This window comes from Myripristis murdjan, chromosome 7, assembly GCF_902150065.1.
Source record: "Myripristis murdjan chromosome 7, fMyrMur1.1, whole genome shotgun sequence".
In the NCBI taxonomy this organism is placed as follows: Eukaryota; Metazoa; Chordata; class Actinopteri; order Holocentriformes; family Holocentridae; genus Myripristis; species Myripristis murdjan.
The window spans coordinates 9,964,321-9,992,317 of record NC_043986.1 but is presented as its reverse complement, the minus strand read 5'-3'; the positions used below and the strand labels follow the sequence as shown (position 1 = coordinate 9,992,317).

The 27,997-nt window shown below is 41.7% G+C and overlaps 1 protein-coding gene across 2 annotated transcripts; it reads left to right on the top strand.

Moving 5' to 3' along the window:
• The first annotated feature begins 44 nt into the window (after positions 1 to 44).
• On the top strand, positions 45 to 27,754 carry tp73 (tumor protein p73). 2 transcript variants are annotated; one of them, XM_030056587.1, is made up of 13 exons: positions 45 to 106; positions 557 to 707; positions 7,863 to 8,111; positions 20,875 to 21,061; positions 21,730 to 21,845; positions 22,713 to 22,822; positions 23,348 to 23,490; positions 23,687 to 23,775; positions 24,451 to 24,578; positions 24,731 to 24,885; positions 25,056 to 25,188; positions 26,751 to 26,844; positions 27,102 to 27,754. In XM_030056587.1, the coding sequence occupies exons 1-13, from the start codon at positions 48 to 50 to the stop codon at positions 27,501 to 27,503; spliced, it is 2,016 nt and encodes a 671-aa protein (XP_029912447.1). In that variant the 5' UTR covers positions 45 to 47; the 3' UTR covers positions 27,504 to 27,754. The 2 variants fall into 2 exon arrangements, with proteins under 2 accessions (XP_029912447.1, XP_029912446.1); XM_030056586.1 differs by lacking the exons at positions 45 to 106; positions 557 to 707 and adding an exon at positions 6,554 to 6,668.
• Positions 27,755 to 27,997: the final 243 nt, after the last annotated feature.

The window sequence follows — 27,997 nt, the reverse complement described above, 5'->3', positions numbered from 1 at the left end:
TGTGTGTCATTCGCAGAGTGATCACACACTTAGACTGCCCATCTAAGATGTCTCAGTCCACTACTACTGAAGAAGGAGGCACCTTTGAGCACCTGTGGAGTTCCCTGTGAGTGTCAACAACACCTTCCCACAGTAACGTCACACTTATCATTTTAATACACAGCACCAATATTTTCTGAACACATTTCACATTTAATAACATAAACTTCAAAGAGGTCTGATGCATATACAGAGATATAGCTAGACAACTAATTTTCATCTCTAGTCCTTGGGAAAGTGAAACAAATTGCAATATACACATAATAACAGTTAGATGATACAATACAATGCATAGAGAAACATAAAGAGTTTACAATGTAAAACAGCACATAATGGAAATAAATAATAGCTATTGTCCAAGACTGGCTGCAAATCTGTGGGTACTGTTTTCTTTTAATTAATTAATTAATTAATTAATTAATTAATTTTTGATGAAAAATTCTGTTTTTAAAAGCTCATCCCTGGTCATATGGCGAATGAATCAGCCTGTAGTATTTATGGTGTTGTTTGTCCACAGGGAGCCAGACAGCACCTACTTTGAGCTGCCCCCTGGTAGCCAGCCAGGAGAGCGCCCGGTGCCTTCCACCAGCACCCCGGGGAGCCACTGCGGTGCTACCGAGGTGTGCATGGATGTCTATCACATGAGGGACATGAATGACAGCGTGATGGTAGGAAAACAAGAAGTCACTTTGATCAGATTATTTTGATCCAGTTCACTCACATTCTTTTTCCTCTTTTTTTTTTTTTTAAAGGAATTTTCAACTTATTTTCATTATTTTAAGCACATTCCCTCTTTGTTTAGTCAGGGTTTGAGTCCTTGATTTGATGGTTATTGTGTTAGTACATCACATGCAAGGATCTTCCAGGATTTTTCCCATCTCCACTTTGTTTCCCTCCAGTGAAGGGGAGATTCCCTCCCAAAGTATGTTGTTTCCCTCTCCTCAGCTGCCTTTTCCCTCCCTCCCATTCTCTGGCTGCTCACTGTGGCCTTTTGGGACTGAACCGAGGGGTGTGTGTGTGTGTGTGTGTGTGTGTGTGTGTGTGCGTAATTAAACACCACTAGACCAGGACCCCTCTGCCCTTGGTGTTCCACTGTGGGACCATCTGTAGTCCAGGGTCCATCTGTGTGCATGTGTGTTTATGTGTATGTATGTGAACACACATATGTTTGTAGGTCTGTGTGTCTGCATAGAGTTGTTATTGGTTGAATTCCTCACATCTCCAAAATAGGGCTGAATAACTAATTTAAAAAAAATGTTAAAATATGATTAAGTGAAATATCCAAATTGCAGGTGCAGCAATTTTTGGATGAAGTTAAACACTGTGACTAAATGTAATTATTAATGAAGTAATGTGGTGCTACAGAGATGCGGTGGCCTACACATAGTTTTCTCCAGACATATGAGAACATTTTACTTGATACAGGCCCCAGCAAAAATCACATCATTATCACCTGAATAGTTTTTTCAGAGAAAATGAAAATTATAATGAAAAAAAAAAAATCATTCCCACTAAAATCATGAATAATTTCACAATTGCAATATCTGTTGAAATAATTGCAATATAATTGCTTTTACCATATCATTCAGCTCTATTCCAAAATGTAAAATCTTCAAGAAATAACAAAAACAACCTTAATTTCCAGCTTGACTGCTATGACTTTTTGAATGCATCCTGTGTGGTTTCAAAAGGGATTTAACAGGGAAAGTGTGGAGGATTTGTTTCAACTCACAGAGGAGCATTAAATCCCCAAACTGATGTTAAAACATGAAAATCACCGAGGTTGATGTTCGGAGGTTTTTGTGTCATCTTGCATACGCGTTCCCTCAATCTGTCTCTGTCCCTGTCTTTAACATAACACATTCGGTAAAAATATTAATTGCTCCCAAACACACCTAGGCTGTCCCCCCTTCTGATTTGGAATATTGGTAGGATCTAATCTATCAGCAGGCAAGTCTGGGCCTGCCTGGCTGGTTAATGAATAGTCATGACAGAGGAAAGGGGCAGGGCCACAGTTTGTTGTTAGATGCAGGGCAAGCTCAGTAGGCCCAGTCAGGCAAGAGAAACAGGTGGAGGAGAGCAGAAGAGAGGGAGGACTTTTTTTACACTCCTCCATCATGTCCTGCTGCACAGAGCGGTCAGCTGGCAGCGCAGAGCTCAACTCTCACAGCCCAACTTTAGAGTGATGCCCACTGGCTGGCCACAGTAGAGAGTGACGGTCCGATCCAACTGTGCGAGTCCTACGAGAGCCGGGTCACGTCATAGAAAATCCCATCCTTCCCTCCAGGAGCCTTAAGATGTTGTGTATTACTGAGCCTTTGCAGCGCTGTGGCACGGTAAGCAGACAGGTCTAAGTTGTTCAGCTGTTTCACTTTTAATGGCTTCTGTGATTCAGGCCTTTTATCTCTAATGTAAAGATGGTGTCTTGCTGTCTTTGATAGGGTGACACAGTTAGATATTAGTGAATACACCTGTTGTTGGATTACTTAGTTATGATGTTGGTGAACGGGTGTTGGTTATTGTCCCCAGTTTGGCTGCAGAATCTTGAAAAAGAGTGAATCTGTATCCTTGTAACTTTTCTCGAGTTAAAGGCTGTTTGAGAGAGGTAGAATCTGAAACTGCATTTTGAAATAGAAACCATGCATCCTATGACACTTTTCACATTAAAGTGGCCACTGTTTGCCACCGTCAATTTTTAAATTTTCTTTTTTTAACTTTTTCAATAGGCAAGGGATCAAATTGATTGCATATGCATCCTGGTATAAAGTGGTGTGGTATGATAATTTCATAGGGTCAAGAGAAGATTAACTGGTTGGACTGTGATGGAGACAGATGGATGGTGGTACTTTTTTTTATCTAATGGGTGTTTTAACATTAGTGTTTCAATCACATTAAAAACAATGTAGGAATTCACTGGTAATATTTTAGAATTGATGTGCTTTTTGACACCTATATAAATTGCACCAGGCAGCCTGACATGTATGTGGACATTTGCATCATTAGAACGAGGCATATATCACCTTTACCAAATATTCCCAACAGGGGGCAGCCTTCCTGCACATCCCTGCACACCTTATCTCATCTCACCTCTATGAAACATATTTGGTGTGGCCTAGACATGCACTAGTTTGCATATGATGCCATGTCATTAATCTCTGGAGCATTTTTCTCTTGTCTGTTATTTCAAAATGGCCATGTGACAACAAGTTAGTGTGTTATGTTAAATGTGTTACAGTGACAATGCAATTTCATGGGACTGCATGGCTCAGTTTAACGAGTAGCAGTGAAGACAGGTCATTAGAAGGGTAATATTGTCTTCGGTTTATTATGTTTCACTCATTTTGACAAGTAAGGGTTGTTGTGGCTGGTTTATCTTGGCTAGTGAATTATTTGAGCCCCTAAAGCTGAGCTGTGAGTGGCAGCTCGCAGGATGGCTGCCCATAGGGGACATCAGATGCTGTTGGGATAGGAAGCTTAAACGCTCAGACACAGAACACACACATACACACACACACTTACTCCCACAGTGGCAGTAGAGTTTTTTGCTCTGTTTCAACTTGCTGCAGCGTGAGTTGAGGTATTAAGATCTTGCACACCTGTGAGCGTGTGTGTGTGTGTGTGTGTGTGTGTGTGTGTGTGAAATGTTTTCTGCAGTTGACACCAGCACCTGGGCTTCCCTTGTCCCTGTAAAACCCCTCTGACAATAACAGTTAAGGGAAGATTTCAAAGGCAGTAAACACTCAGATGTTTAGCGTGAATGACGAAGTGGCTCTTTTGTGCTCGGATCACGAGGACAGGAACTTCAAAGCATATCAGCTCAGATATTGATTTTCATATTTTGTATTTGGATAAACATACGTTGATCACCACAAATACTGTAGCTGTTCCACATTTCACAGAATCAAGTGACTGGCAGACATGAAGAACAAATACTTCAGACACATGTAAAGGATATTTCGGGCGCTTGACTTACACTATCTAGCAGGGATTGTTCTTTTTGAGAAAAGTAAATAATTCAGCTGCTAGCTCAGCTGTTTGACATCCGCTGTGTTGTTACCCAAGTCAGTTGTGACTCAAGTCATTTGTAGAGTTGCATGTCTCTAAGTCAGGGTCATGGATCTCGGATTGTATGGATCCACACACACACACACGCATGCGTGCACCCCTACATAGCCTACAGAGTTGACATAAGTTTTGGACATTGACCCATCGTTTTGCATTCATCCTCAGCTGAACTGTGGAGACAGCTGAGCTGTCCTTATGTGGCTCTGTCTCTACTTCTGTGTACTTGCTACTATTCAGTATCTGAGTATCTCTAGCCCAAACCAGAGCTGCCACGAGTCTGATGGTCGCATGAGGCAGAGTCACAATACAGGCATTAAATGTGGGGCAGGATACAATTTTAGATGTCAATTATTCACCACTGGCCATGGTACAGTTTGTTTAAAATACACATAGAATAGAACTGGAATAGCAAAATAGAATAGAATAGAATAGAATAGAATAGAATAATAGAATAGAATAGAATAGAATAGGGGAAGTGAAGAGGTTTGGTAAGAGTGTAAAGGAGTGAAATTTGCATTTCTGTATTAGAGGTTTCAGTTCAGTCACATTATCACCCCATTCAAATACTTTGTACTCTAAAATGGACACATCTCCAGCAGGGATCTGCTGTAGTTACCTTCAGGAGTCACAGTCCAAATCTGAGGCGTGCAGCTGGAGGACCATGTGAGGGAGTCAACTGCTTTCAATAGACTGACTTATTTATTGCACTTCTACTTTCCCTTACATACAGGCAAATATTTTCTTGCAAAGTAGTGTTGGAGAAACGTGCTGAAATTGGTTGAGATTGCTGGCCCGAGTGTTTTTGAAGGACAGTTCTAGTTTATATTTTAACCCGTATACCACACTTCCATGCATTCTTTACATTACTATCCACCACTTTCCAAAACATACCATACTTGTTTAGATGTTTGAGTGCATGCTTCCGACCTCCCAGTCAGCCAGCCTTTTCCATTCATTTTGTTACATTACAAAATCAACTTGCAGAGACTTGAAACTTGCTTGACATAGACACACACAATGAACATCCTGCCCTAAGTCATTTTTGTCAAAGCTACTTTATCTTGGCACATTTGAAAAGACTGGAGGTCTTCCAGTGCGTTCATACACACACGAAGAGCTCCAATATCCACGACATCCAAGTTGTAAAAACAAATTTACTACTAAGTTTTTGAAATCATAGAAAAGGCCACATCAACATTATCGTTTTTTCAACATCTGTGTTTGCTGATTGTCCATCTGCCAAATTTGATCTTCTGACAAAACAGCGTGCAAATGGAATACAGTTTTGCAGTTGACCTAGAAGTACTAGATGCCAGAGCCTCCCGTTGGCACTTGAATGCACCAGAAGAGAAGCAGACTTTGCAAATCAGTGTGTGCAACAACAAAGTAAACAAATATTACAAAGAAATATTAAAAGATTACGTATTTCTTGCCATAAATGGTGATCAGTATCACTGTTATTGGAGTACTCAGTCACTTTTGGACTGGTTTCCCTCCAAAAATTTCTACAGTGTAGGCTACAGGTAAAGAAACCATTAATTTGAACACAGTCTTTAATTTTAATGCCATCATTATCACCTCCTTCCTGTCAATCACTTTTAAATGTCCAAATTTGTGATAGTATCTCTCACATTACAATTTAAATGGATTTCCTTTCACGCAGTTTTTGAAGTAATCCATTAAGCTATAATCTCTTCCCCCCGAGCTATCTGCTGTGTAATTACTGTTATTGTAACTGACTAATGGATTACAGTTTTTTTGTTTGTTCTGTGATTTGTTTCTCTCACTCTTTGTAAGACTTGTTTTAGGAAAAATGCCACATTTTCACTAATCAAATCATTGCAATCAGTTCCTTCCCAGCCGAAAAGAGTGAACACTGCTTCCCAGCAAATATTCCTGGCTTTTTAATTTATTCCTGTATTAATATAGTGTGTGTGTGTGTCTGTGTGTGTGTGTGTGTGTGTGGAGGGGGGAGGCATAGACATATCCTCCACCCATTTATGGAAGGCCCATAATCTCTTCTTTTTTTGACCCTTGAACTCTACCTCTTGTTCTTTTATGTGTTTTCTTTCTTGCCTTCTGTGTGTGTGTGTGTGTGTGTGTGTGTGTGTATCAGACCAGACAGTGTTTACCTAGCGCAGGCCTTCACAAGGTGTTTTGGAGCGTGTGCGTACATGCGCCCCGGCATTGCCGTCTATGTCCGGGCATGCCATAATTAGAACGCCGTACCACTTTTTGGGTTCCCATCCCTCTTTCCCTCTTTCCCTCTCCGTATCTCTCTCCTTCTCTCAGTCTGTCATTCCTCTCTCTCTCCACCAGACCTTACCCTTTCGTGTCCCGGTTTTAGATGCGTTTGTGTGTCTCTGTGTGCACAGTGCATGTGTGTGTGTGTGTGTGTGTGTGTGTGTATGGTGCGTCCACTGATGCACACCTCCGTTGAACTCTCTGGTTAGGCTATGGTCCCTCGCTCTCCTTGCTCACTTGTGTTTGGACATTTCTGACTGAAGAGTTTACATATGAGACAAAAGCTGACCCAGTAGAGGATGTACTACGTGAAAAAGAAGGTAAAGAATTTGCTTTTCTGTTCACTAGTGTGTATGTGGGTGTGGGTGTGTGTGTGTACAATATGTGTGTGTGCATGGCTGTAGCTGCTTCACAGTCTGGACTTTCCAGGAGTGTCAGCTGGCTCACACACCAACACACACCGTTTGTTCTGTAGGGGAGGTGAATTTTTAAATCAGAGATGTAAATGGAAATATAAGGGATTTGGTTGATGCTGATGTTGAGGATTTGGTTGATGTTGATGAGTAATGTAGATCCTCACTGTGTAGATTTTGGTGGGCTCAGTTGCCTGCTTGTGTTTTCTGGCTTTGAGACAGTGTTTATATTCACTCCATCTAAGCATGTGTTATTATTATATGTAATACTAATTCTTATCACAAGGAACCAGCATGAATTACCGCAAATAAACAGGCGTAATGTGGTGATTTTTGATTAAAATGCCAACAGCCACACAGCAGATCCCTTTTCTACAATAATATAGATCCTGCCTTTGTTGACATGCTTGTGTATGTTTGTTAGTGTGTGTGTGTGTGTGTGTGTGTGTGTGCGAGATGATTTAGTGTGCACTGAAATATTCTCTGGGGCCCCACAGAATACACTAGCGTTGACAAGCGTGTCTCCACATACACACACACACACACACACACACACACACAAACACACCACAGCGCAACACATCTTCCCTCTTCTCTAATAGAGCAAAGCGGACAAGAGGGGAATGGCAGGCAATTAGGCAAAGCACAGATTACGCTTGTGTTTTACAACTCAGCTCATAGCCCCAAGGAGGCTATGGTGGGAAACTCACTTACACACACACACAGGCACGCACACACACACACACCATTTCTGTTTCTGTCATTGTACCCACAGTGATTTTTCACTGAGTTGATGTCTTATTCCCCAAATTGAACACAGACATGCGGTCACATAAATATGCCCAAATCAGGCAAAAAATGTGACGGTGCTAAAAAATGATCATTGACACCTGCCTATGAAACACACACACACACACACACACACACACACACAAAATTACTCATACTAACTAGAGCTCCCCCTCCCAGTGTAATCCGACCTCCCTCCAAGCTTCCAAGCCCTGTCTCTCCAGCACCTCCACCTGTATCCTCCCTCTGTCTCTCTCCTCCCTCCCCCTCATCTCTCCCTCATTCCCTTGCCTCTCTCTCTCTGTCCCCCAGTCCCAGTACAACTTGCTGAGCAGCAGCATGGAGAGCCTGGGGAGCCGCACGACGTCCGCCAGCCCCTACAGCTCCGAGAACGCCTCCTCGTCGGCCGTGCCCACCCCCTCGCCCTACTCCCAGCCCAACTCCACCTTCGAGGGCCTGTCGCCGGCCCCGGCCATCCCATCCAACACCGACTACCCGGGGCCGCACGCTTTCCAGGTGTCCTTCCAGCAGTCCAGCACCGCCAAGTCTGCCACATGGACTGTGAGTACAGAAAACACACACTTTTTTTTTTTTGTTTGGCTGCGTGGTGTGTGTATGTGTGTGTGAGGGAGTGCTGAATTTGTATGTTTCTCTCTCTGTCTCTCTCTCACTCACTCGCTCTCTTCCTGACACTCAAGCTCAGTCGCTATCATGCCCACACACACAGACGCACACAAAAACACTCTTACACACACGCGCGCGCAAGCCACTACTTGTACAGACCTGTTGTGTACAAGAGAAAGTAGCGGATCATTCAGTGATTCATCTCGTCCCCTACACCCCTACTGCTTGCTCTCCAAACTTAACTCTCTCCAAACTCACATCTGAAAAGACAAAATATGACACAGAGGCAGTTTGGTGTGGACTCAGCAAAGCTTTTGTGCTATATACAATTCATATTGTCTTCAACATCCTTTTGTGATGTTCTCCTCATTAAAAATCGGCTTCAATTTTAACTCAAAAATTTAAAAAAAGAATTAAAATTTCAGTGTCTTGCCACATCATAACTCCTCAGCAGAGACAAAGAAAGAACTTTATCTTGCACTGAAGCATATGGTCCAGTATACTCAATTCAATAGTTGCCTTATTCCTGCATTTTTATTATTATTATTATTTATTTTATTTTTTTTACCTTTTTATGCTTGGTTATGTTCATGTAACGTGTAACTCAAAGGTTGTGGTTGTTGCACAGACAGAGTTGCACTCAGCATTGCTACACTAAAAGAGATGTAAGTAATTTAATACAATTGGCTGAGAAATTTGGGAAAGGCTGTTGAAGGATATCACTTTCTGCTTCTACTTTTTTTATTTTGATGCAGCTATTACAAAAACCACATTGTTGGATGCTGATTTTATCACATTAGTCCCTAAAAGTCAATAGCTGGTAATTGTTTTGAACTTTTGGTCTATGTTAATTATTGAGATTGTTTCGACATGCTGAGGAGAAGTTTCTCTTCATGCTGAAATGTATGGCAGAGAATGGAGACAGGAGGTTGAATTCATATTTTTAATGAAATACAGTTGTAATAACTTTTACTGGTGGCACTACTACTAATACTATTATAATGTTAAAAATGCGCGATGCAGAATTGCTAAGGTTTAGTGTTGGGTGAGGACCCTTTAGACTCAACAGACAAAAAAATGTGGAATAAATTCTAATTCGAGTCTTATGGTTCTCACTTAAATCACAAATTTGCATAGTGCACCTTTGAGCCTGAGTGCAGCGTAACTTCACATTTGTAGTAATACACAGACAGACGTACACACCCTCACACTCAGCTAAGTTAGTGCAGTGATTTGTTGAGGAACAGGTGAAATGGGAGCTGTGTAATTTGTCACGGCCCAATGAGAAGTCTCCTGCTGGAAAGGTGTCACCTCCGACTGTCACACAGTTGACCTCTCTGAAACAAGAGACAAACTGCATTTCCTTTCATTCTGTGTGTGCTAGTGTGTGTGCATCTGTGTCCGCATGTGTTTGTGCGCTGCCGGGCTCATGAGCGTCCCGCGTTGAGGGGCTCCTCTGCGGCTGTGTTTGTCGGAGGTAATCATGCGTGGCGGGCTTCTTTACTCAACGCTCAATGATGTAAGAAGATCCTCCTCTGGACGTTGAAGTGGTGGTCTTTGACCCGCTGTCTTTCTTTCTCTGCTTCTGGTTCTTTCTTCCTCTGGTCTTAACATGCACTCATGGCTGTCACCTCTGGCGCCTAAAGCTCCACTATGTCCTCGCCGAAAATATGTCTGTCATCTCCTCTCTCTCGCCTCCATTCTCTGACTCAGGTCTTTCTCACGCCCAAATTACCCTCACAGTAACCAAGGATGGACAAAAGCGACTAGCTTGTTTCATCCAAGAGGTGAAATATGGCCCAATACTGGAAATACTGTACAAGGATGTTTCAGTCTGGTAGTTTAACCAGATGTGATACTTTATTGGTAAGTTCAGGACTCCCAGTAATGGTATGAATTCAGTATCTTTCTTACTGGCTGCCTGCTAACCTCATTCCCAGTCTGCAGAGTGCAGAGTAAGAAGCCTGGACATAGGTCTCCGATTATTGTGGAAAAATGGAAGGAGATAATAAGACCATCCTGCTGTCATCTAACTCACAAGTTGCTATCTCTCAAGTTGTCTGTCTAAATTTGAGTGGGAGATTGGGAAGCTTCATCAAGGTTAATGGTTGTCAATTCCTCTGAAGAGCAGGATAGTACCACAGTCTCCTTCCTCGCCATGCCACCGTGCTTTTCCATGTGCCCATTTTAAACAAATTATAGTCTCTTTTTGACCACAAGAACTTTTCCCAGAACGCAGAAACCCGTTTGAGGAACTAGGATCTCTTACCCCTGTTTCCACTGGAGAAACCAGTCTCTCTTTTGGCTTTGAGTCCCTGGGCCCCAAAACAGTCCCTGCACCTGAGCTGGTACTCTCTTATGCTTTTTCCACCAAAAAAGTTCTGGTTCTAAAACTAGTTTAGGTCATGACTCTTGCAACCAAAGTGCAAACTAAGGAACTGGCCTGCATTTCAACCAGTAGTATGAAGAGTGGAATAATTGCTTCATTGATGGTCGGAGTGCTCAACAAAATTTAATATTCTGGCAGCTCATGAACTTAGAGTTGTAGTGTTTTATTTGCAGATGTGTACACAAATGCAAGGGAATCTGTTTAGCGTTGGCAAAAAAACATTTTTGACTACTAATTTTTATCAGACCACAAAGTTTCTTGGTAGCTGTCAAGAGCATGACACAAGAACCTTAGCCCTGGAAGTTTTTGGTGGAAAAGGGGTGTATGTTTCCTGAGGCACTGACATGTGTATTCGCACCCTCTTGCCATTTTTGGGCTCTTCTTATCAGCTGTGGTTTGCATAGCTGACAGTTCAAAAATAATCACCATGATCATGAAAGGAGGCATAGTCTATCAGTGCATAATTATTTATGGGCTTGCAATACTTCTGATGCTATCACAGTTATACTACTAATTCTGTTTCTAATGCAGATTTTTTCCTTTTCACTCATGGAATAGTACAAACTGAAACAATGGCACGCATAGAGGAGAAAGCTAAATGTTCATCCTAAATTTTGCGTTAATTAAATGCTGTATCTAGGTCATCATCACCCAACAAAGGAGTTTTTTGTGTGTTACTAGGTGAACAGAGGCAACGTGTCACTTGACAAAGGAGTTTTTGCCTGGCACACAGCTTCAAGTGCAGATGATGAGGCAGCAGAAAAAGAGAGATTGTGAAGAAGCCTGTGATTATTCAGATTCCTCTGCTGCCATAAAACAGGAGAGATTAAGAGTGAGGGGGGTGTCAGATGATTGCTCATGGATTTTATGGCGTTTACTGTAATGCTTTGCTTTTATCATGCACACCTGATTATAAGACGGGCTAGGCATCAGAGGATGGGTTTAAGTGTTATTATATATATTCAAAAGCACATTTTTTTCATCTGGCAAGCCAAGATGATAATACACTGCAGTACGAGACAATGCAAAAGGACACGGTAGTTTTCAAAGCCAGCGCAAAGCAACAGTGAACATCAAATACAACAGTGGAAATGTGCAACTTGTTTACAACGTTCACTGTTAAATTATACGTCCAGTGACCAGTTTAGTAGTGCCAACTCAGAAAATGTACTTTATACTCAGGAATGGACAACATAGCATGACCTTTTCGTTTGATAATGCCATGTGACCATTTTTTATCCTCATTTGACCAAATCCATTTGGCACTAGTTTACAAAGCATACATTATGTGATGAAACTCTTGCACACTGTTTGTTCCCATTAAATCATGTTCTTGAAGTTCTAAAGATACATACCAAAGCATTACAGGGCTTTTTCTTTTTTTTGTTTTAAGGCTTTTTTTTTTTAAAGTTGCAAAATAAAGTGACAGCATGTAGCAGACTTCACATTTTGCAGAACAAGATCATTTAGTGTACAGGAGTGATGTTTGCCAAGCCCATGTGAAGCCGACTGGCACAATGCTTTCTGAGGCTTAAGATCATGTGAGCGTGTCATTTTAGAAGTGTCAGTTTTGAAAAGAGAAGAGATTAGAGTCAAGATCACTCAGAATAAAGAAAAGACGCTCCTGCAAATGTGAGGGGATTCCCCAAAAATATAATGTAGTGTGTGTGTGTGTGTGTGTGTGAGGGAGACAGAAAAAGAGAGTGCATGTGTACTTGTGAATACAATTCTGTCAACGATCTGTGTTTCAACATGCTCGACAGAGGATGACTGTGTGGACCAGACTCAGTCACCTTGTTTGGATGAAGGAGTTAACATGCTTTTGCTTTCTTGCTGAGTTTGTGTGGCCTCAGGCAGCGGGGAATGCCATAGGGGCATATTGACAATAATCAGTTACCTACTTGCCTGCCTCTCTCTCTCTCTCTCTCTCTCTCTCTCTCTCTCTCTCTCTCTCTCTCTCTCTCTCTCTCTCTCTCTGTAAAGGTAGTTCATTGCGTGCAGTGCTTTGGGAGATTACAAGAAAGGCTGTGTTCTGTCTGCTAGCTGCTTGTTAACTATTGCATCAAGCATTCCACATTAAACCCCCTGCTTCTCAACTTGTCAACTGCATGATTGACGGGACTCATGGTTAGGTTTGTGGTTGCACACCGAGAAGAGAAGGGAAGAGAAGAGAAGGGATGGGAAGAAAAGAGAAGGGACGGGTAGAGAAGAGAAGAGAAGAGAAGAGAAGAGAAGAGAAGAGAATCCTTCTTCCCATCTTAATGTTCCCACACAATAAGTCCATCCAATCCCATGTTAAGCTCGTGTGCTAATCCTCTAGTCCCCTCCTGTCTCGTCAAGACTCTGCATTAGCAGTAATAGCTCTGGAATTGCCCCCCACCCCCCTCTCTCTTCCTCTCTCTCTCTCTCTGCCCCTTCAAGATGACTCCTTCAGAGCTGGAAACCTGGCTCTTAATTCCTGACTGCGCCTTGGAAACATACAAGCGTCACCACTGCTGGAAATGAGATCTAACACCTCAACCTTCTCGAGTAATGACTCTTCTTTCCTTAAACCCAGACATAAGTTGGTGTGCGTGTGTGTGTGTGTGTGTGTGAATGCGTGGTCTGTACATGCGTATGTGTTGGGTGGGAGGAGGGAGAGGGGTGTGACACGATGGGGGCTGGGGTGCAGGCTGGAGCATGCTCTGCATGGCGGCTTGTCAGAAGCTGCTCTTCCCAGCTATTAGCCTCTCTCCATCAGGACACAGGTCCCAACACGCCCTGCACTACGCATCCTTCCTCTCCTTCCTCATGCATCATCCACAGCCATGCCGCTGTCTGCTCGCCCACCCGCCTTCCTGCCGAGCATCAACGCTGGGAAAACTCACACACTCGATAATGAAAATTTGTCACACACGCGTACTGATGCTCATGTGACCGTTATGAGGGAAATCACACTTAACTGAGCAAATAAACATCAAATATGATTCCTTACATACAGTAGTTGCATAAATTTGCATTATTTAAATCAGGATAAATGTTTAAAACAAAGGCACTAAACATGTCATCAGTGTCTATATCTGTACCACGTTCATTTGATTTTACTAAGCAACTTGTACCAGTGAATGAATGTTTTTAATGAAATCTTGTGGGTCGATGTTGATAACATGATTCATTTCCACCTGGTGTACATTGTCCAGTATCAGCATTGGTCTGGAGATGTTCTGAACTATGGGATGGATCAATAAGACCAATGTCATCAAGCTAAGAAGCAAACATCTGAGACATTTGGTCCATTTTGCTCACTCTGTGTATGCCATCCTATCCTATCTGAGGGAAGCCTGCACGTGAACAATCCCTGTACTGTACCATTGCTTTATGCATTGTTGAGTGCAAACAAAAGGATGAATGAGTGATGGTGAATAGGAGTCAGTATGAAGCAACAGAAGGTATACAGTAAACTTGTGGGCCTGTAAAGCCCTTTGAGACTGTAAACCGTGATTTGTTGTTCCGAATAGGCTTGAAAATTTAAACTTTTAGAAAGCAATTCGGTTTCAATAACCTCCTGGTTACAGGATATGGAGGTCTGCCTTATTCTGCTAATAAGGTTGAGCTCCAAATCATTTTGTTTCACTAAATTATTTGGTTGAGGTCATTATTATGAAAGTAACACCAGCTACCTCTCAAATGCTGTTAAATTTTAGCTGTGGTTGATTGGAAGTTTTTGGTTTTACTTTCCACATAAAATCTCAGTTTTCTAAGGGAATTATGAATTTACTGGCTACTGAAAAATAGTTTGAGAAGATAGTGTAAATGTTGGCCACGATAAAGGAACTGATGAATTGTCTTAGGTCTTTGACTGGAGAAAACCAACACTAGTTGTAGACGTGTGGTGCACCAAGTCAGAGCCTAAAGATCATTTAATTTTCTCCCAAATGCTCACAAACAACAATTACAAACTTCAAAGAACAGGGGAAATACTCCACGGCAGAGTTGAATTCTCTGTGTGTTTTTGAATGGAATATGATTAAGAGTGAGATACAGATGCCTTTTCAAGGTTTGTGTGTATGTGCAACATGTATACGTGTGTGTGTGCACGCACGCATGTGTAAACATACTTGATATTTGGACAGTTAAGCGAATTTGCGGTGGGCAAGCCGCTGCTTGTGTATACAGATGACGGTCTTGCAATTATCACTCTGTCTCCATGAGCCTGTCAGGACCTGCCTCCACTGGTCCAAGGCACTGGATGGGGAATGGATGGATGGATGGATGAATGGATGAAGTTGTGATAAAAATATGAAAAGCTAATGGTGTCTTGTGAGAGATATACGTGGTACTCTGTCCCTGACTAGTCAACCACACAAGATTAAATCATAAAATATGTTTTCGTAAAGCCATTATCGATTCACATTATCATGCACCTTTGGGGGAATCTGGATGTTACTAATCCATGGAAAAGGGTTTTTACGTAATTACATACATTAACTATTTGTACAGACATGTAGTTTTCCAGATTAAACTGTTTTATGAGAAAGAAATGGAAACATTTCACCGCCTGCTCTTGCACTGCCCCGTGCCAGCTTCATTCTGCGTACAGTTGCAACAATGCTTTTTGGAAGCAGTTCTTCAATAAACTCATTTGTAATATTGCTGGGAGGCTTGAAGCATAGTAGCAACATTGTTGGACAATTATTTTTTTCCCCTAACTTGAGCAGCAGCAGGAATTTATTATTTTAAGACCCATTGTTGTGATTTCATCGTGAGCCTGACAGACTTCTGCTGCCAGAGTTCCTATTGTACTTTTTAACTGTCAGCTCGCAGAGACACAGCACAGCATCACTGGCTCTCAAAAAGATATTTAGTAATTTAAGATTTGTTCACCCTGAGCAGCTGTTGTACACTGTGTTGACCATTTTGAATGAGTAAAATTCAATAGTAATGCAGCCCTTAACTGATGGATGCACAGATGGGTTACCTCTCAGCTAAGCCATGAGGATTTTGACCTAGAATATCAGTTTTATGTTTAGCCTGTACCTTGTCATGATCTTGAACTCGCTAGAAAGCTTGAAAGTTGATACCTAACACTAATCTCAGATACAAATGAAGTGGGGAAGTTCTGTCACCTCCTTTTGACTTTGTAAAAATTCAGTGAATTGGAGGAGAAGTGCAGTTTTCCCACACTTCCTCATCCCTATATCTTTTATCTGTTTGATATACCTTCACAATTCGCTCTGACTTTCTCATCTTTCTGTGAGCATAAACATATTTTGGTGTGTTAGTTTCTCTATTTCTTTTATCACGTAAACCTAATTTTTTCCACGTCATCCCAGGTCTTCCAGGCAGTTTCCTCTGCTCATCTTCTCCAATTTTCATTTGTTTGCTTTGCTCATTCAACAAAACAATTAATCTTTCCGTCTGGGCTCGGTTTAATTCACCCTCCATCCTTTTCTGCTTCCTATCCATCCCTCCTTCCATCTGTAAATCATCAGAAGAGGCCCTGCTTATCCTCCTCTCTTCATCTCTCACCTGTAAAATCATAGACACAGTGCTTGTGTTAATGTTGCACTTTACCATTGACGATGACACATGGAGCTGAACTCCTGGAGGTGTGCGTATGTGTGTATGCATGTCTGTATCAGTGCATGTGCACACGAGTTTGTGTGCGGACGAGTCGAGACATCTCCCGTGTCGAGACGTCTCCCGTGTCATACAGCTGCACCCAGGAAGATTGAAAACACGGAAAGAAATGTATGACTTGCCTGCACTCTGAGATGGGAAGGTGTTCAAACACATTACCAATCACCAAACCACTGAGCCCGTGTTCTGCAAACCACAAGCTATCAAAGGAACACATCATAACTGGATATCTGCAAGTTATATCTGTCAGCTTCTATGGCTCCTTCTCAGGAAAAAAAGCGTAACATGTTTCATTTTTACTGTACATGTGTGTATAGCTGAAGCTAATTTGCAACACCAGTCCCTTGATGGGCATTTACAAGTCTCCAGCACAATCACAACAACAGAAACAATGTTTCCTCTGTGGCGTGCTTCCACTTTGGAGAATGTAATGTTTTGGCTGCCACCGGTTGCCATTCATGGAGGGCTCATTAGCTCAGGCAGGACCTCTAAGCCGCATGTTCCCTGTCATCTTTTAGCTGATTGGTAAACACACCAATCACACCTATTTTTCAGACAGTGCGGCCTGTTTGAAGGACTCTCTCTCAGCTTTACTTCCACCACCCCCAGCCTCAACATGCTATGATCTATCCAGCTGAGTTTATGGTTTATGGTAGGGCAGCATGTTTTCTTGGTAAGCAGAAAACAGCCATGTGAACAGCCATGAGTGAAAACATGACTGTATTATCACGTTTTGCTGTAGGTCTTGCTTGACAGGTTGTCCAAGTGATCTCATTCGAAACATCTAGGCTATCACCAGACTCTTAAGTAATAACCATCATATTGATCGAGCTGTGAAAAAATGCTTCCAAGTGGCGTAATTTCCTCCCAGTCATAGCTACAAACAAACCTCTTCAGCGTGACCTGCTTAATATTTATGACACACTGATCAGGACGTGTATGGAAGATGCTGGTGTATTCGAAGATAGTGCCCAAAAAAAGAGCAAGCAAGATTATGGCAAAGGTAAACATCCCTCTAGTTCTTTGTACTCTGCAGTCGAGAAGTGAGAGGCATGTCGTTAAGCTGATCAATGACATGTTTGATTCGAACCATCCTCAGAGCCACATTGTCCCACGGAAAAGAGAAATAAGCTCTGGCGGACTCCTCATAATTCAAAATGAACCCACACGCACCGCAGCAGGAACAAACCATCTGAGAAATGGAGCTCTTGCTGCAACCGTCAGACTTTAAAACAATTATGAAAATTTCCATATGGCCTCGGATTACTATGGTTTGTTCTGTATTATATTTATTGCCTTTATTCATTTAAAATGTGTTTAAATGAACTATGCGATTTGAAATATTCTTTTTATTGACTGATTCAAAGTGTTTTTGGGCGTACCGTTTGCTGCTTGACTTCAGGCTCGGTTAACCTAAACAAACGGCTGTTTTTTTCCCTCTCATTCTCATTTTTTTTCTCAGTGTTTACTGGTGCTACCTTTTGCTTATCAATGTGTTTACAACAAGATAATGACGGCTACAGTAGCTGCCAACCAACCAGATGAGATTACGGTATGTCACCTGAGAGCGGAGGAGAGGCCTAGCTCTGGATAGAAAAAAACTCCTCTGTAGGTCATCACATGCCAGCTGGCTTTATAAACACACAGTGATAGTCAATGTATCACTTTAGTCTTATACACCCAATCCCTAATAAGACCCCTTTCATCACTGAAGACACCTAAAGTGATGCTGTGCCTCCTAAACGATTAAATTCCCATTTGCGACATTTCAAGGTTGGTGGAAGCTTGAAGTCACAGAGAAAACATTGTTTTTGTGTTACTGTGATTGTGATGGAGAACATATTAATTTCCAAAATGGTGGCAAGAGGAAAAGTCCCCGGGTCTGAATGAATAAGCACTCTGCCTCCCTGCCATGCGCTGTGTTTTAGAAAATTATTTTTTCATGGTATGGACGGGCTGTTGAGACTTGTCAGGAAAAGCTTGGTGAGAAAAGGTGATGCGGTTCTCAAGTATTTTTGTTGCCCCCGAGGGAGCGCTCATGGCTATGTGTGTGTGTGTGTGTGTGTGTGTGTGTGTGTCTGAGGGTTTGCCATGTGCGGGTCGTTGTAAGAGGGCTTAGTAATGGTGTCACAACAAGGAATTTCAGTCAGTTTCTGTTGTAGGAATGACTTCGCCCTTTTCCCAGCCTCAGCTTACCTTTCAATCCAGCTGTCCTCCCCCCAATAAGTTCCTCAGTTATAAAAAGAGTTAAAAAAAAAAAAAAAAAAAAAGAGTTAAAAAAACAGACTATGGGTGATAAAATGGACTGAAGAATTGTGTTTTATATTCACATTTTAAGAATTTAGCAGATGCTCTTATTTGGGGGAATGCACTGTTACTGCAACAGTCAAAAAATTCCCAATATTACAAGCAGTATTCATGTGTGCACTAAACACACACTAAAATAAAGTAGAAAAAGCTTGGAGATGTGAGCAGAAGAAGGACATGGGGAAAGGATGATGTATCTGCTGCCAAGATATTAGATTAGATAATGTTTTATGTCAATCATAGATACAACAGAAATGGGTGATCAATATATTTGGCCGGTTTTCGAGCCCTGTGCTCCATAGTATGCACCTAGAGTACCCGAATGCACTTTACATAAAAGCATCCACCAAATAATAACTTTCTACCAGTCCCATTGCAGGGTTCACCATTTCAGATGCATGCTGCACACGCAAAGAGGCAGAGACTTATGTTAACATCTGAGATCACCAAGTTTCCAAAGATACCAAAGAAGTCCTGCTGAATTACAGGGAAATGTGTTTAAAATGATGGCATAAAACATCTAGGTAATTTTTTTTTATTTGTTTTAATCATGCAGCTAGAAAAAAATACCGTCTTGGGTTGGAATATTTCTCTGGATATAAGCTTCGGTGAGGCAGATACAGAATAATTATGTGACATTATCATAAAATATGGGGAAAAGTGTTTGTTTTTCCTAATTTTGAAGCTACCAAAGGTACATTTATGGTAGAGTTCAAGGGGTTAAAATCTTTCAAATAACGGGTGATAAATGTGTCTGTTAAAATGTGAATAAAGCTCAGTTAGTGAAATGCGTGTGCTGAGCTGTGCACCGCTGCGTTCAGGCACAGGGTAGCAAGTCCACACAACGCAGCTGTCTCCTCAGTTTCCTGGAAGGTCCCAGTTTGATTTCCACAGGAAGATTTTTGAGATTTCGTGATTGTGTCAGGGCATGTTAAGGCTTTTTTTTTTTTTTTTTTTTTTCATCCCTTGTCCCGGTGTCTTTTGGATGCATCTGAATGGCATTTACGCACACACACATGCATGCACACACACATACACAGAGGGCAGCACCAGTTTAGCAGTGACAGATGGACTTGCCAAAGAAGACAAAGGACTCTTTTTTTTAGTGCGTGTAATGCCCTGCAATGAATTAATCAAACTTTTAGATTGCATTAACATGTTGAACTTGCTTGCAGCATGGACATTACATTCTGCAACTGTAAAGAAATTCAAATGCATGGTCTCTGATAATGGCCTTTTATTGATTTTTTTTTTTTTTGGTACACATATACAGACATATACACATTTCTCTTCTGCCAGATGTCAGATCTCACATTACTAATATCGCCATTGTAGCTACAAGCCCAGTCTTTCATTCATTGACTCTAACACAGTGGTGACCTTTACAACATCAAATCAAATTTGCTGTTAACTTCTACAGTCCAAGTATTTTCCATCATATTCCAAATGGCTCGATTTATCCTTCAGTCATGATAATTTTATGACGTGATTATAGAGCGCCATGTTTGTCTTCCCCTGCTTGATGGTTTTTTTTTTATTATTATTATTTATTTATTTTTTTTTTTAATCTATTTGATGCCTAAATGGCTTTAATAAAATATTTCCTGTCATACAACAATTCCATCACCTAAAAAACACTTGCTTTGGCACGACTTTTACAGTAAAAAGTTTGCAAAAAATAAAGATTCTTGAGAAGGCCAGCTTAATACCTGGTTAAAAAAAAAAAAAAAAAAAAAAAAAACCTCCATAAAAATAAATATAATAAAGTGTCATAAGTAACATTTGCAGTCATGTATTAGGAAAATAGAAGCAGCAAGCTTTCATATTACTATGAGTGCCTTGGGACAGACCATGCTGGGCTTCAACACATATTAAAATAATGCAGGTTAAAAAAAAATATAAATGCTGTATGAAAAGTTAAATGTGTAATTGCATAGCTTCATAAGATTAAAAGTCTCTGTTGTGCATCTAAAATTTCTGTTGTAAACACATTGTCATGCTGTTGCTTTCAGTGGAAAACCTTGGGATTCCCACATACCAGTTCTCCAGGAATTATGGCTCTATGTTTTTTAATCTTCAAAAGTGTCCATTCATGATCACTTCAAACTGTTTTTTAGCAGGTTTCATGGGTCCATAGGTTGATGACTTCTCTTGACATTCGCTCAATAACCACTTAAACACTAAAAGTTGCAGCAGCAAGTTCTTAAAACAGCAGCTATAATATGAGTTTAGCTTAACAAGACTTCCAAGCTCGATAAAACTGCAAGCCTGGACCGCATTCTCATCAAATTTTGTTGTATTTGTCATACACACACACACAAATAATACTGCCATTATCAGTTTAAAGCACCCATCTGAGCCACACTTTGTCTCTCTTCTACACAGTACTCTCCCCTGCTGAAGAAGCTGTACTGTCAAATAGCCAAGACCTGTCCCATCCAGATCAAGCTGTCCTCCTCCCCTCCACATGGCAGCATCATCAGGGCCATGCCTGTCTACAAGAAGGCAGAGCACGTCACCGAAGTGGTCAAGCGCTGCCCCAACCACGAGCTGGGACGAGACTTCAACGATGGTAAGGCCACCCGGTGTACTCTCTTGCCACTGACTGACCGTCCTCGCTTTGAAGAAATAATTAGTGGCACTTTTATTATAATAAATGTCCAGCCCAGACCCTTTGCCGCATGTCAACCCCTCTCTTTGTGTCCTGTCTTTCCTGTCTCTCTCTACCAGCGCCACCAAAAAAATCTTAAAAATATAATAATAAATTTCAGTTTTGCTACACTTCATCAATGATTGATAAGACACAATATCTATTCATCCATTTCTTGAAAGCTTTTACTGTTCTTTTACTGTTTTTTACTTTTTGAAATACCAGATAGTGGGCTGGACTTTCCTCTGGTGTGCACTTTGCATTTGTTTGGAATAAAACAAAGTAGAGAGTAAAAACAGAATAAAAACACCACAACAGTTTAAAAAAATCTTACAGATCATGGCTTAAAAGGGGAATTCCACCAAAATGTAGTTTTAGTTTATAACTCAGACATTTTCCCAAAATGTGCAAAGATTCTTTTGTTGTTGTTTTCGCAAATTCAGGGTCATGAGATGCTGAACCACAACTCTGGTGGATTTTGACACAAGCACATAATTAGTGTGTAAATGTTTTATAAATGAGGCCCCATGCTTCTTTGCTTATGGTGCTTTGACTCAGCTAAACCAGCTCCCTCCTCGCCCTCTTCTCAGGCCAAGCAGCCCCCGCCAGTCACCTGATCCGCGTGGAGGGAAACAACCTGTCGCAGTATGTGGATGATCCCGTTACAGGCCGGCAGAGTGTCCTGGTGCCCTACGAGGCCCCGCAGGTCAGTGGCTCACCAGCTCCATCATATACATATCAACTGGGACGTATCGGGAGCCTTGATGTGTGGATTCTGTTGAGTTTGTGTATAATCCAGAAACAAAAGACATCACTTCATTTCACTTCATTTCACTAAATATCACAATATTTTATTCTAGTGAGATGATCTAGGTGCTACATTTCAATACAAACCAAGTGTCTTTTCAATTCACTTCAGTAAAACAATCATTTTTAGTGAGGGACATCATAGGAAGCACATCTGTATACAGAGATGTTGCGAATGGAGTCAGGCATGTCCAAACAAGCACAAGAGTGAGAACTCATCATGCCTGTGATTGCACCCAAAGAAATTAATGAGCAATGCAGGAGGAGCACAATACCAGTCCTTCTCACCTCAGAGTACGTTGCAACATTGCCCTCTGGTGGTGGATTTATCACTTTAGAGGGAGATCTACAGTATCCTCTGAGGGACTGAAGAATGAAAACATAAAAAGCAGGAACAAAAACATAAGGTCACAATGTAAAATGATATGCAAAATTAATAAAAGGAACACAGGAATTTTACTTACCTATTGAAGTCCTATCTAGAGGCATTGAGAGGGCTTTGATTCCTATTTCTCTTATTAAGAAATTGATAGTTGATTAATAAGCATTCATTTTAGATTCTAGTACAAGTGGGGTCATACCATTCACTTCCTTCTCTAAGTATGATGACAGGGTGCCTTGCAGTAAGAGTGAATGTTGAGATGATGAGATGTGCTTTTAAAAGATGTTTTCTGATTTTTTTTTTCTAAGAATCTTGAAACTTGCTGCAAATACGTATAAAGCAACAAAACCTCAAACTGATGGGGCTAATCGTTGTGTGTTCCAGGTAGGAACAGAGTTCACCACCATCCTGTACAACTTTATGTGCAACAGCAGCTGTGTGGGTGGCATGAACAGGAGACCCATCCTCATCATCATCACCTTGGAGACCCGAGAGTAAGTCCACCTCCTCTTATTCAGTGTTATTCCGGATCTGGTGAATATGAGGATAATGTCTGACTTATATCGCTAAAAAAAATGTGCCAGATGCATTGCCTGATTGCATAGATCGCAAACAGATCTGCAAGAAACCCACAAAGACATTTGTAAGGAGGCATCTTATTTGACTTTTTCAAATCTTTGTGCAGAAATATTTTGACAGCAAAGGCATACAGGATATCCCACCTACAGTGCACAGTTACAGACATTAGATTATGCATGTCACTTCATATCACGTCAGTTTCTGCATTCAAGCAGCGGTGCACACAAAATGGTTGCAGCTGTAAAGGTAGTGTGGTGTGAGACGAATGATGCATTGCTACACTATGCTAAGCCAAAGTGCTGTAATTAGATGCATGAACAAGATGTGTGAAAATAATTACACACGTGATAGAACTTCACCTACATTTGCATTGCATACAGTTTGCATGACAACATCCACGTTCTTGATGAGCATTTTTGTATGCCTGTTTCCCCCTTCAGCGGTCAGGTGTTGGGCAGAAGGTCATTTGAAGGTCGGATATGTGCGTGTCCCGGCCGAGACCGCAAGGCGGACGAGGACCACTTCAGGGAGCAACAGGCCCTGAATGAGAGCGTGGCCAAAAACGGCAATGCCAGCAAGCGCAGTGAGTCCCTTACATCTGAGCATTTCGCATTTCCAGAGCATTGATTGTGCATTATATATTTACAATGCAAAAGTGTGTACAGTATATATGCAGAGTGGAAAGTTTCAAAATTTCTTGAAAGGAAAAGGGAATAGAATTACAAAATCAGTAACTGTGAAGGAAACCTGCTTGATTATCCTGTTCCTCTCATCTGCAGACTTCAAACAAACCCCGCCAAATATTCCCAATCCAAATATTAACATGAAGAAGAGGCGGCATGGAGAGGAGGAGATTTACTATATTCCTGTAAGAGCTTTTCACATGTTCATCTGTCATGACTATACGTTTAAAGATATAAAAGTGTGTGTTTAGGGATACAGATACAGAACAGTTACCCTAGAGCTGGACAGGTTTCAGTGTCGTGGACACTTCAGTGTGGGAGGCCATCCAGAGAACCTAGTGTCATTTACAGTTAAAGCCCATTTATCTCTGTTTTTGTATGTAACTGTATATGATGTAATTGTATGTAATTTATGTGATTAGATTTTTTAAGCTTCTTGGCCACCAGAGAGCAGCAGCAATGTTAACAGTCTCTGTGGTTTTTGTGGGGTTATTTGCTGGTTGAGACACTCATTTCTTCCTGTGGGTGTCAGGAAACTGAGAGAGCAGAACATAATGTCACGTATGCACTGATAACAAAAACACTCAACATGGACATGATGCAATGACTAAAAATAGAAATTCTGAAAAAGCAAAACTAAGGCTTCATATTTACTGTGATGGGTTATCTAGCTCAGGTCACTTTGTGAAAGTTCTTTTTCATGCTCAATAAAAATGAATGTCATTAAATGAATGTGTCCAACAGCACTGACTGTGTGCAGACACCACCATGTCCTTTAGTGGCTGTCTCATGACTCTCTATGCAACTATGCTCCCCAAAAATAGCATATGCTGTATATTATATGTTATGTTTGTGTGCAGGTTCGTGGAAGGGACAACTTTGAGCTGCTGATGAAGATCAAAGACAGCCTGGAGCTGGTGGAGCTGGTGCCGCAGCCGCTGGTGGACTCCTACAGACAGCAGACACAGCAGCAGCTGCTGCAGAGACCGTGAGTCAGCTCAGCACACACACAGACTCATATCTAAAAAACACATTTATGAACACAAATATTATGCAAGCTCAGACATTAACACACGCACATGCAAACACACGCTCCATCAGCATCCTTTAACATCTGCCTCAACTCCCTGTTTCCTCTAGGAGCCACATAGCGTCTCCCTCCTCCTACTCTCCGCTGTCCAACATGAACAAGCTTCATGTCCACGGAGGCCTCAGCAAACTGCCCTCAGTCAACCAGCTGGTGGGGCAGCAGCCCCAGCAAAACCATACTGCCCCCACCACCATAACCCATATGGGTGAGTGTTTGTATATGTGATTCAAATCAATTCATATCCATTAAGCTCTCAAATGAGAGAGCAAAATATTCAGTGACAGGATGTCCTATTTATGCAATTATACTGAGAATGCTTCTTGTGTCATTTGACTGCTAGTTGCACTGATCCTCCTTCTCTCTCCTTCCTCACAGGTCCCAACATGCTCAACAGCCACCACTTGCAGGCCAATGGTGACATGAATGGTGGCCACAGCAGTCAGCCTGTAGTGTCTACTTCCCACTGCAGCCCGCCCCCTCCGTATAATCCTGACCCCAGCCTCGTCAGGTACCTCACCCTCCAATGATACTCCTTATTCCCCGCCCCCGTAAAAGGCCCGCAGACAATCAAAGATGCAAATGTTGGGTTAAAAATGAATGGCACTTTGTATGGCCGTGTTTCAGCCATATTTGATCAAATTGTTTTTGGAAATGACAATTTCCCTTTCACAGCAAAATTTGAAAAACTAGAACCAGCAACTAGAGATCAAAGCGGTTCCTGTGTGGAGGTTTTGAAGCTGTGTCATAAATCTCCTAGCAGACTCACAGCACACTTAGGGCCAGTGGACAATTGGACAAATATTTAACAGCTAGGCTAGTTTTGGGCTTTGTTTGTGAGCTGACTTGCCAGCAGGCAGATGTTAATGTGACTACTGCAAACATCATCTAGGTACGATAACTACTTGTGTTAACATTTGGACAGTGATAGTTATAGCTATGGTTAGCCACCATCTAACAGATAAACTGACATTATCATATAAAATCAATCAGACTGCCAATGCTGCAGCAGCAGGGAATTAACATTCCCATCAACAGTACATAAATTAACCATGCCTGTTCACTTTGTTAATGCAGCCCAAAGCACATAGACAGTGTGTTTAAAAACACAGCAGTCATTAATAGTGAAAGCTGACCAAGAGTTGTGGACCTGCACTATGGCCGCCACATGGTGCACTGTCACCAGAAAGCCCAATAGCCCCAAACCATGTGCCATACAGTTACACAAACACACACACACACACACACACACACACACACACACACACACACATTAATCCACACAGTCATTTTGTATACAGCCATAAAACATTTTTCTATGCACTGTTGAAATTTTTGCTTAAAATTAAAAAAAAAAATCTATTGTTTGTGTTCCAAGTTTTATTTAATTTGAATTTTTTTTTATATATATATTTTCTTAAATATTGTTTCAATGCAGTGACATTAATACTGGGATTTTACTTTTGCAATTTTAAGTTTTTGATACAGTTGCTTTTGTTCAGCTGTTTGATTTCCAGACTGTTTTGTTCATTGCACAGTTAAACTGTACAGCTAGCTTCTCTTTTGTTTATATTGTATGTTGCCGGAACTTTTAACATTTCTTGTATTTATAATAAAGGTTTTTCATTAAAGCAAGACTGGCCTTATGAATCATTAATATAAATGCATTCTTATGATGGATTTGCTTGATTGATTTGAATGATTTACCTCCATAAAATACATCAGGATGTTGAGCTTACACCTGAGGCTTAGCTGCCCTAATTCTTCATAACACTCTGTAGGCTATTAAAAGAAACTAATAATAGCTTTATTAGACTAATTTGATGGCGATGATGTTGGTAATGAGAACTGCTGGCATGTGATATAAGCGATTTAGTCACATTTAGTCACATTTAAGTGCTGCCTTAAAGTAAATGCTGGCTGATTTCCTGGTTAGGGAAATCCTTCATTCTGCTCAAACACACACTGTGTTACAATCAATGTCAAAGACGCAGACTTTTGCATCTTAATCCTCCACCTTTTTAGCCGTGGTGTCATGACAGTCTAAGCAGGCCTGCTCTTCTCCCCATACAGTTTTCTTACCAGTTTGGGCTGCCAGAACTGCATCGACTACTTCACCTCCCAAGGCCTTCAGACCATCTACCATCTTCAGACTCTCTCCATGGAGGTAACCTCCCCATTCTTGCACTTACAATCCCATAATGTGTTTGCAAATGTAATATGACACGGACCCAATCCAGTTGATTTGTGATCTTTGGATGGAGTTTCAATGGGGTAGATGATGATTTTCTCTGTTTTTTGTGGTTTGCCCCGTTAAGTAACTTTTAAACCTTCTCTTCCTGCTCCCCCATGCTGTTTTTTATCCTTTCTCTCTTTCTCCCTCCTTCTTTCCCTCTCCCAATGCCGCCTCCTTCACTTTCCCAGGACCTATGTGCGCTGAAGATCCCCGAGCAGTTCCGCCTGGCCATCTGGCGAGGCCTGCAGGACATGAAGCAAGGTGCTCCTCTCCCTCCCTCTAACTCCGCTCATCACCATGACTACCATGGCCAGCCGCTGCTTCGCTCCAGCAGCAACATGGCCGCCACCGCCATGGCAGCCATCGGGGCCGCCGGCGGGGAACTCCAGCGCCAGCGCGTCATGGAGGCCGTGCACTTCCGCGTGCGCCACACCATCACCATCCCCAACAGAGCGGGAGTCGTCGGGCCGTCGGGGATGGCGGCGGCTACGGACGAGTGGGCTGACTTTGGCTTCGACATGCCCGACTGCAAGGTGTCACGCGGCAAGCACTCCATCAAGGAAGAGTTCATGGAAAGTGACGTCCACTGAGAGAGGAAGAGGACGAGGGTTACAGAACAAGAGATTGAAAAGAGTCTTGGGATTGTGCTGCCAATGCTGTTGTCACCATAAGCCTGCTTAGAAAGTAATACATGGTTAAATGTGTTTTAATGTGGTTTTAGGTGTTGATGTCACGTTTCAGTCAGTGATTTTGTAGAGAGCCATGGTCCTTCAAGTTCCCTTTTTAGCACGGGGCATTTTCAGTGTGTTAAGGCACTTCCTGTGTACTATTTCTGTTGTGCGTGAACACTTGTTCCATCCAAGAGAATGAACATGGGACGACGCAGAAGACACTGTCTCCGCTCTAATGGGCAGTACCATCGTAACGGTGGTATTGTTATGGCAAAACTATACAGTGTGGTTTGTGATATGCTCTTGGAACAACATGATTCTGTATCTGATGATAGAGAACAATACTAGTTGTTCTGGAAAATGGGATTTTTTTTTAAGTTGCTCTGTGCAATAATACAAACATGACAGACTTT

What these genes read in the sequence shown, in the direction of transcription:
- tp73 (XM_030056587.1), top strand. Translation starts at nt 48, where the DNA reads ATGTCTCAGTCCACTACTACTGAAGAAGGAGGCACCTTTGAGCACCTG. An exon ending in ACATGAATGACAGCGTGATG is followed by an intron (nt 708 to 7,862) that starts GTAGGAAAACAA and finishes TCTGTCCCCCAG; the next exon opens with TCCCAGTACAACTTGCTGAG. An exon ending in GGGACGAGACTTCAACGATG is followed by an intron (nt 21,062 to 21,729) that starts GTAAGGCCACCC and finishes CCCTCTTCTCAG; the next exon opens with GCCAAGCAGCCCCCGCCAGT.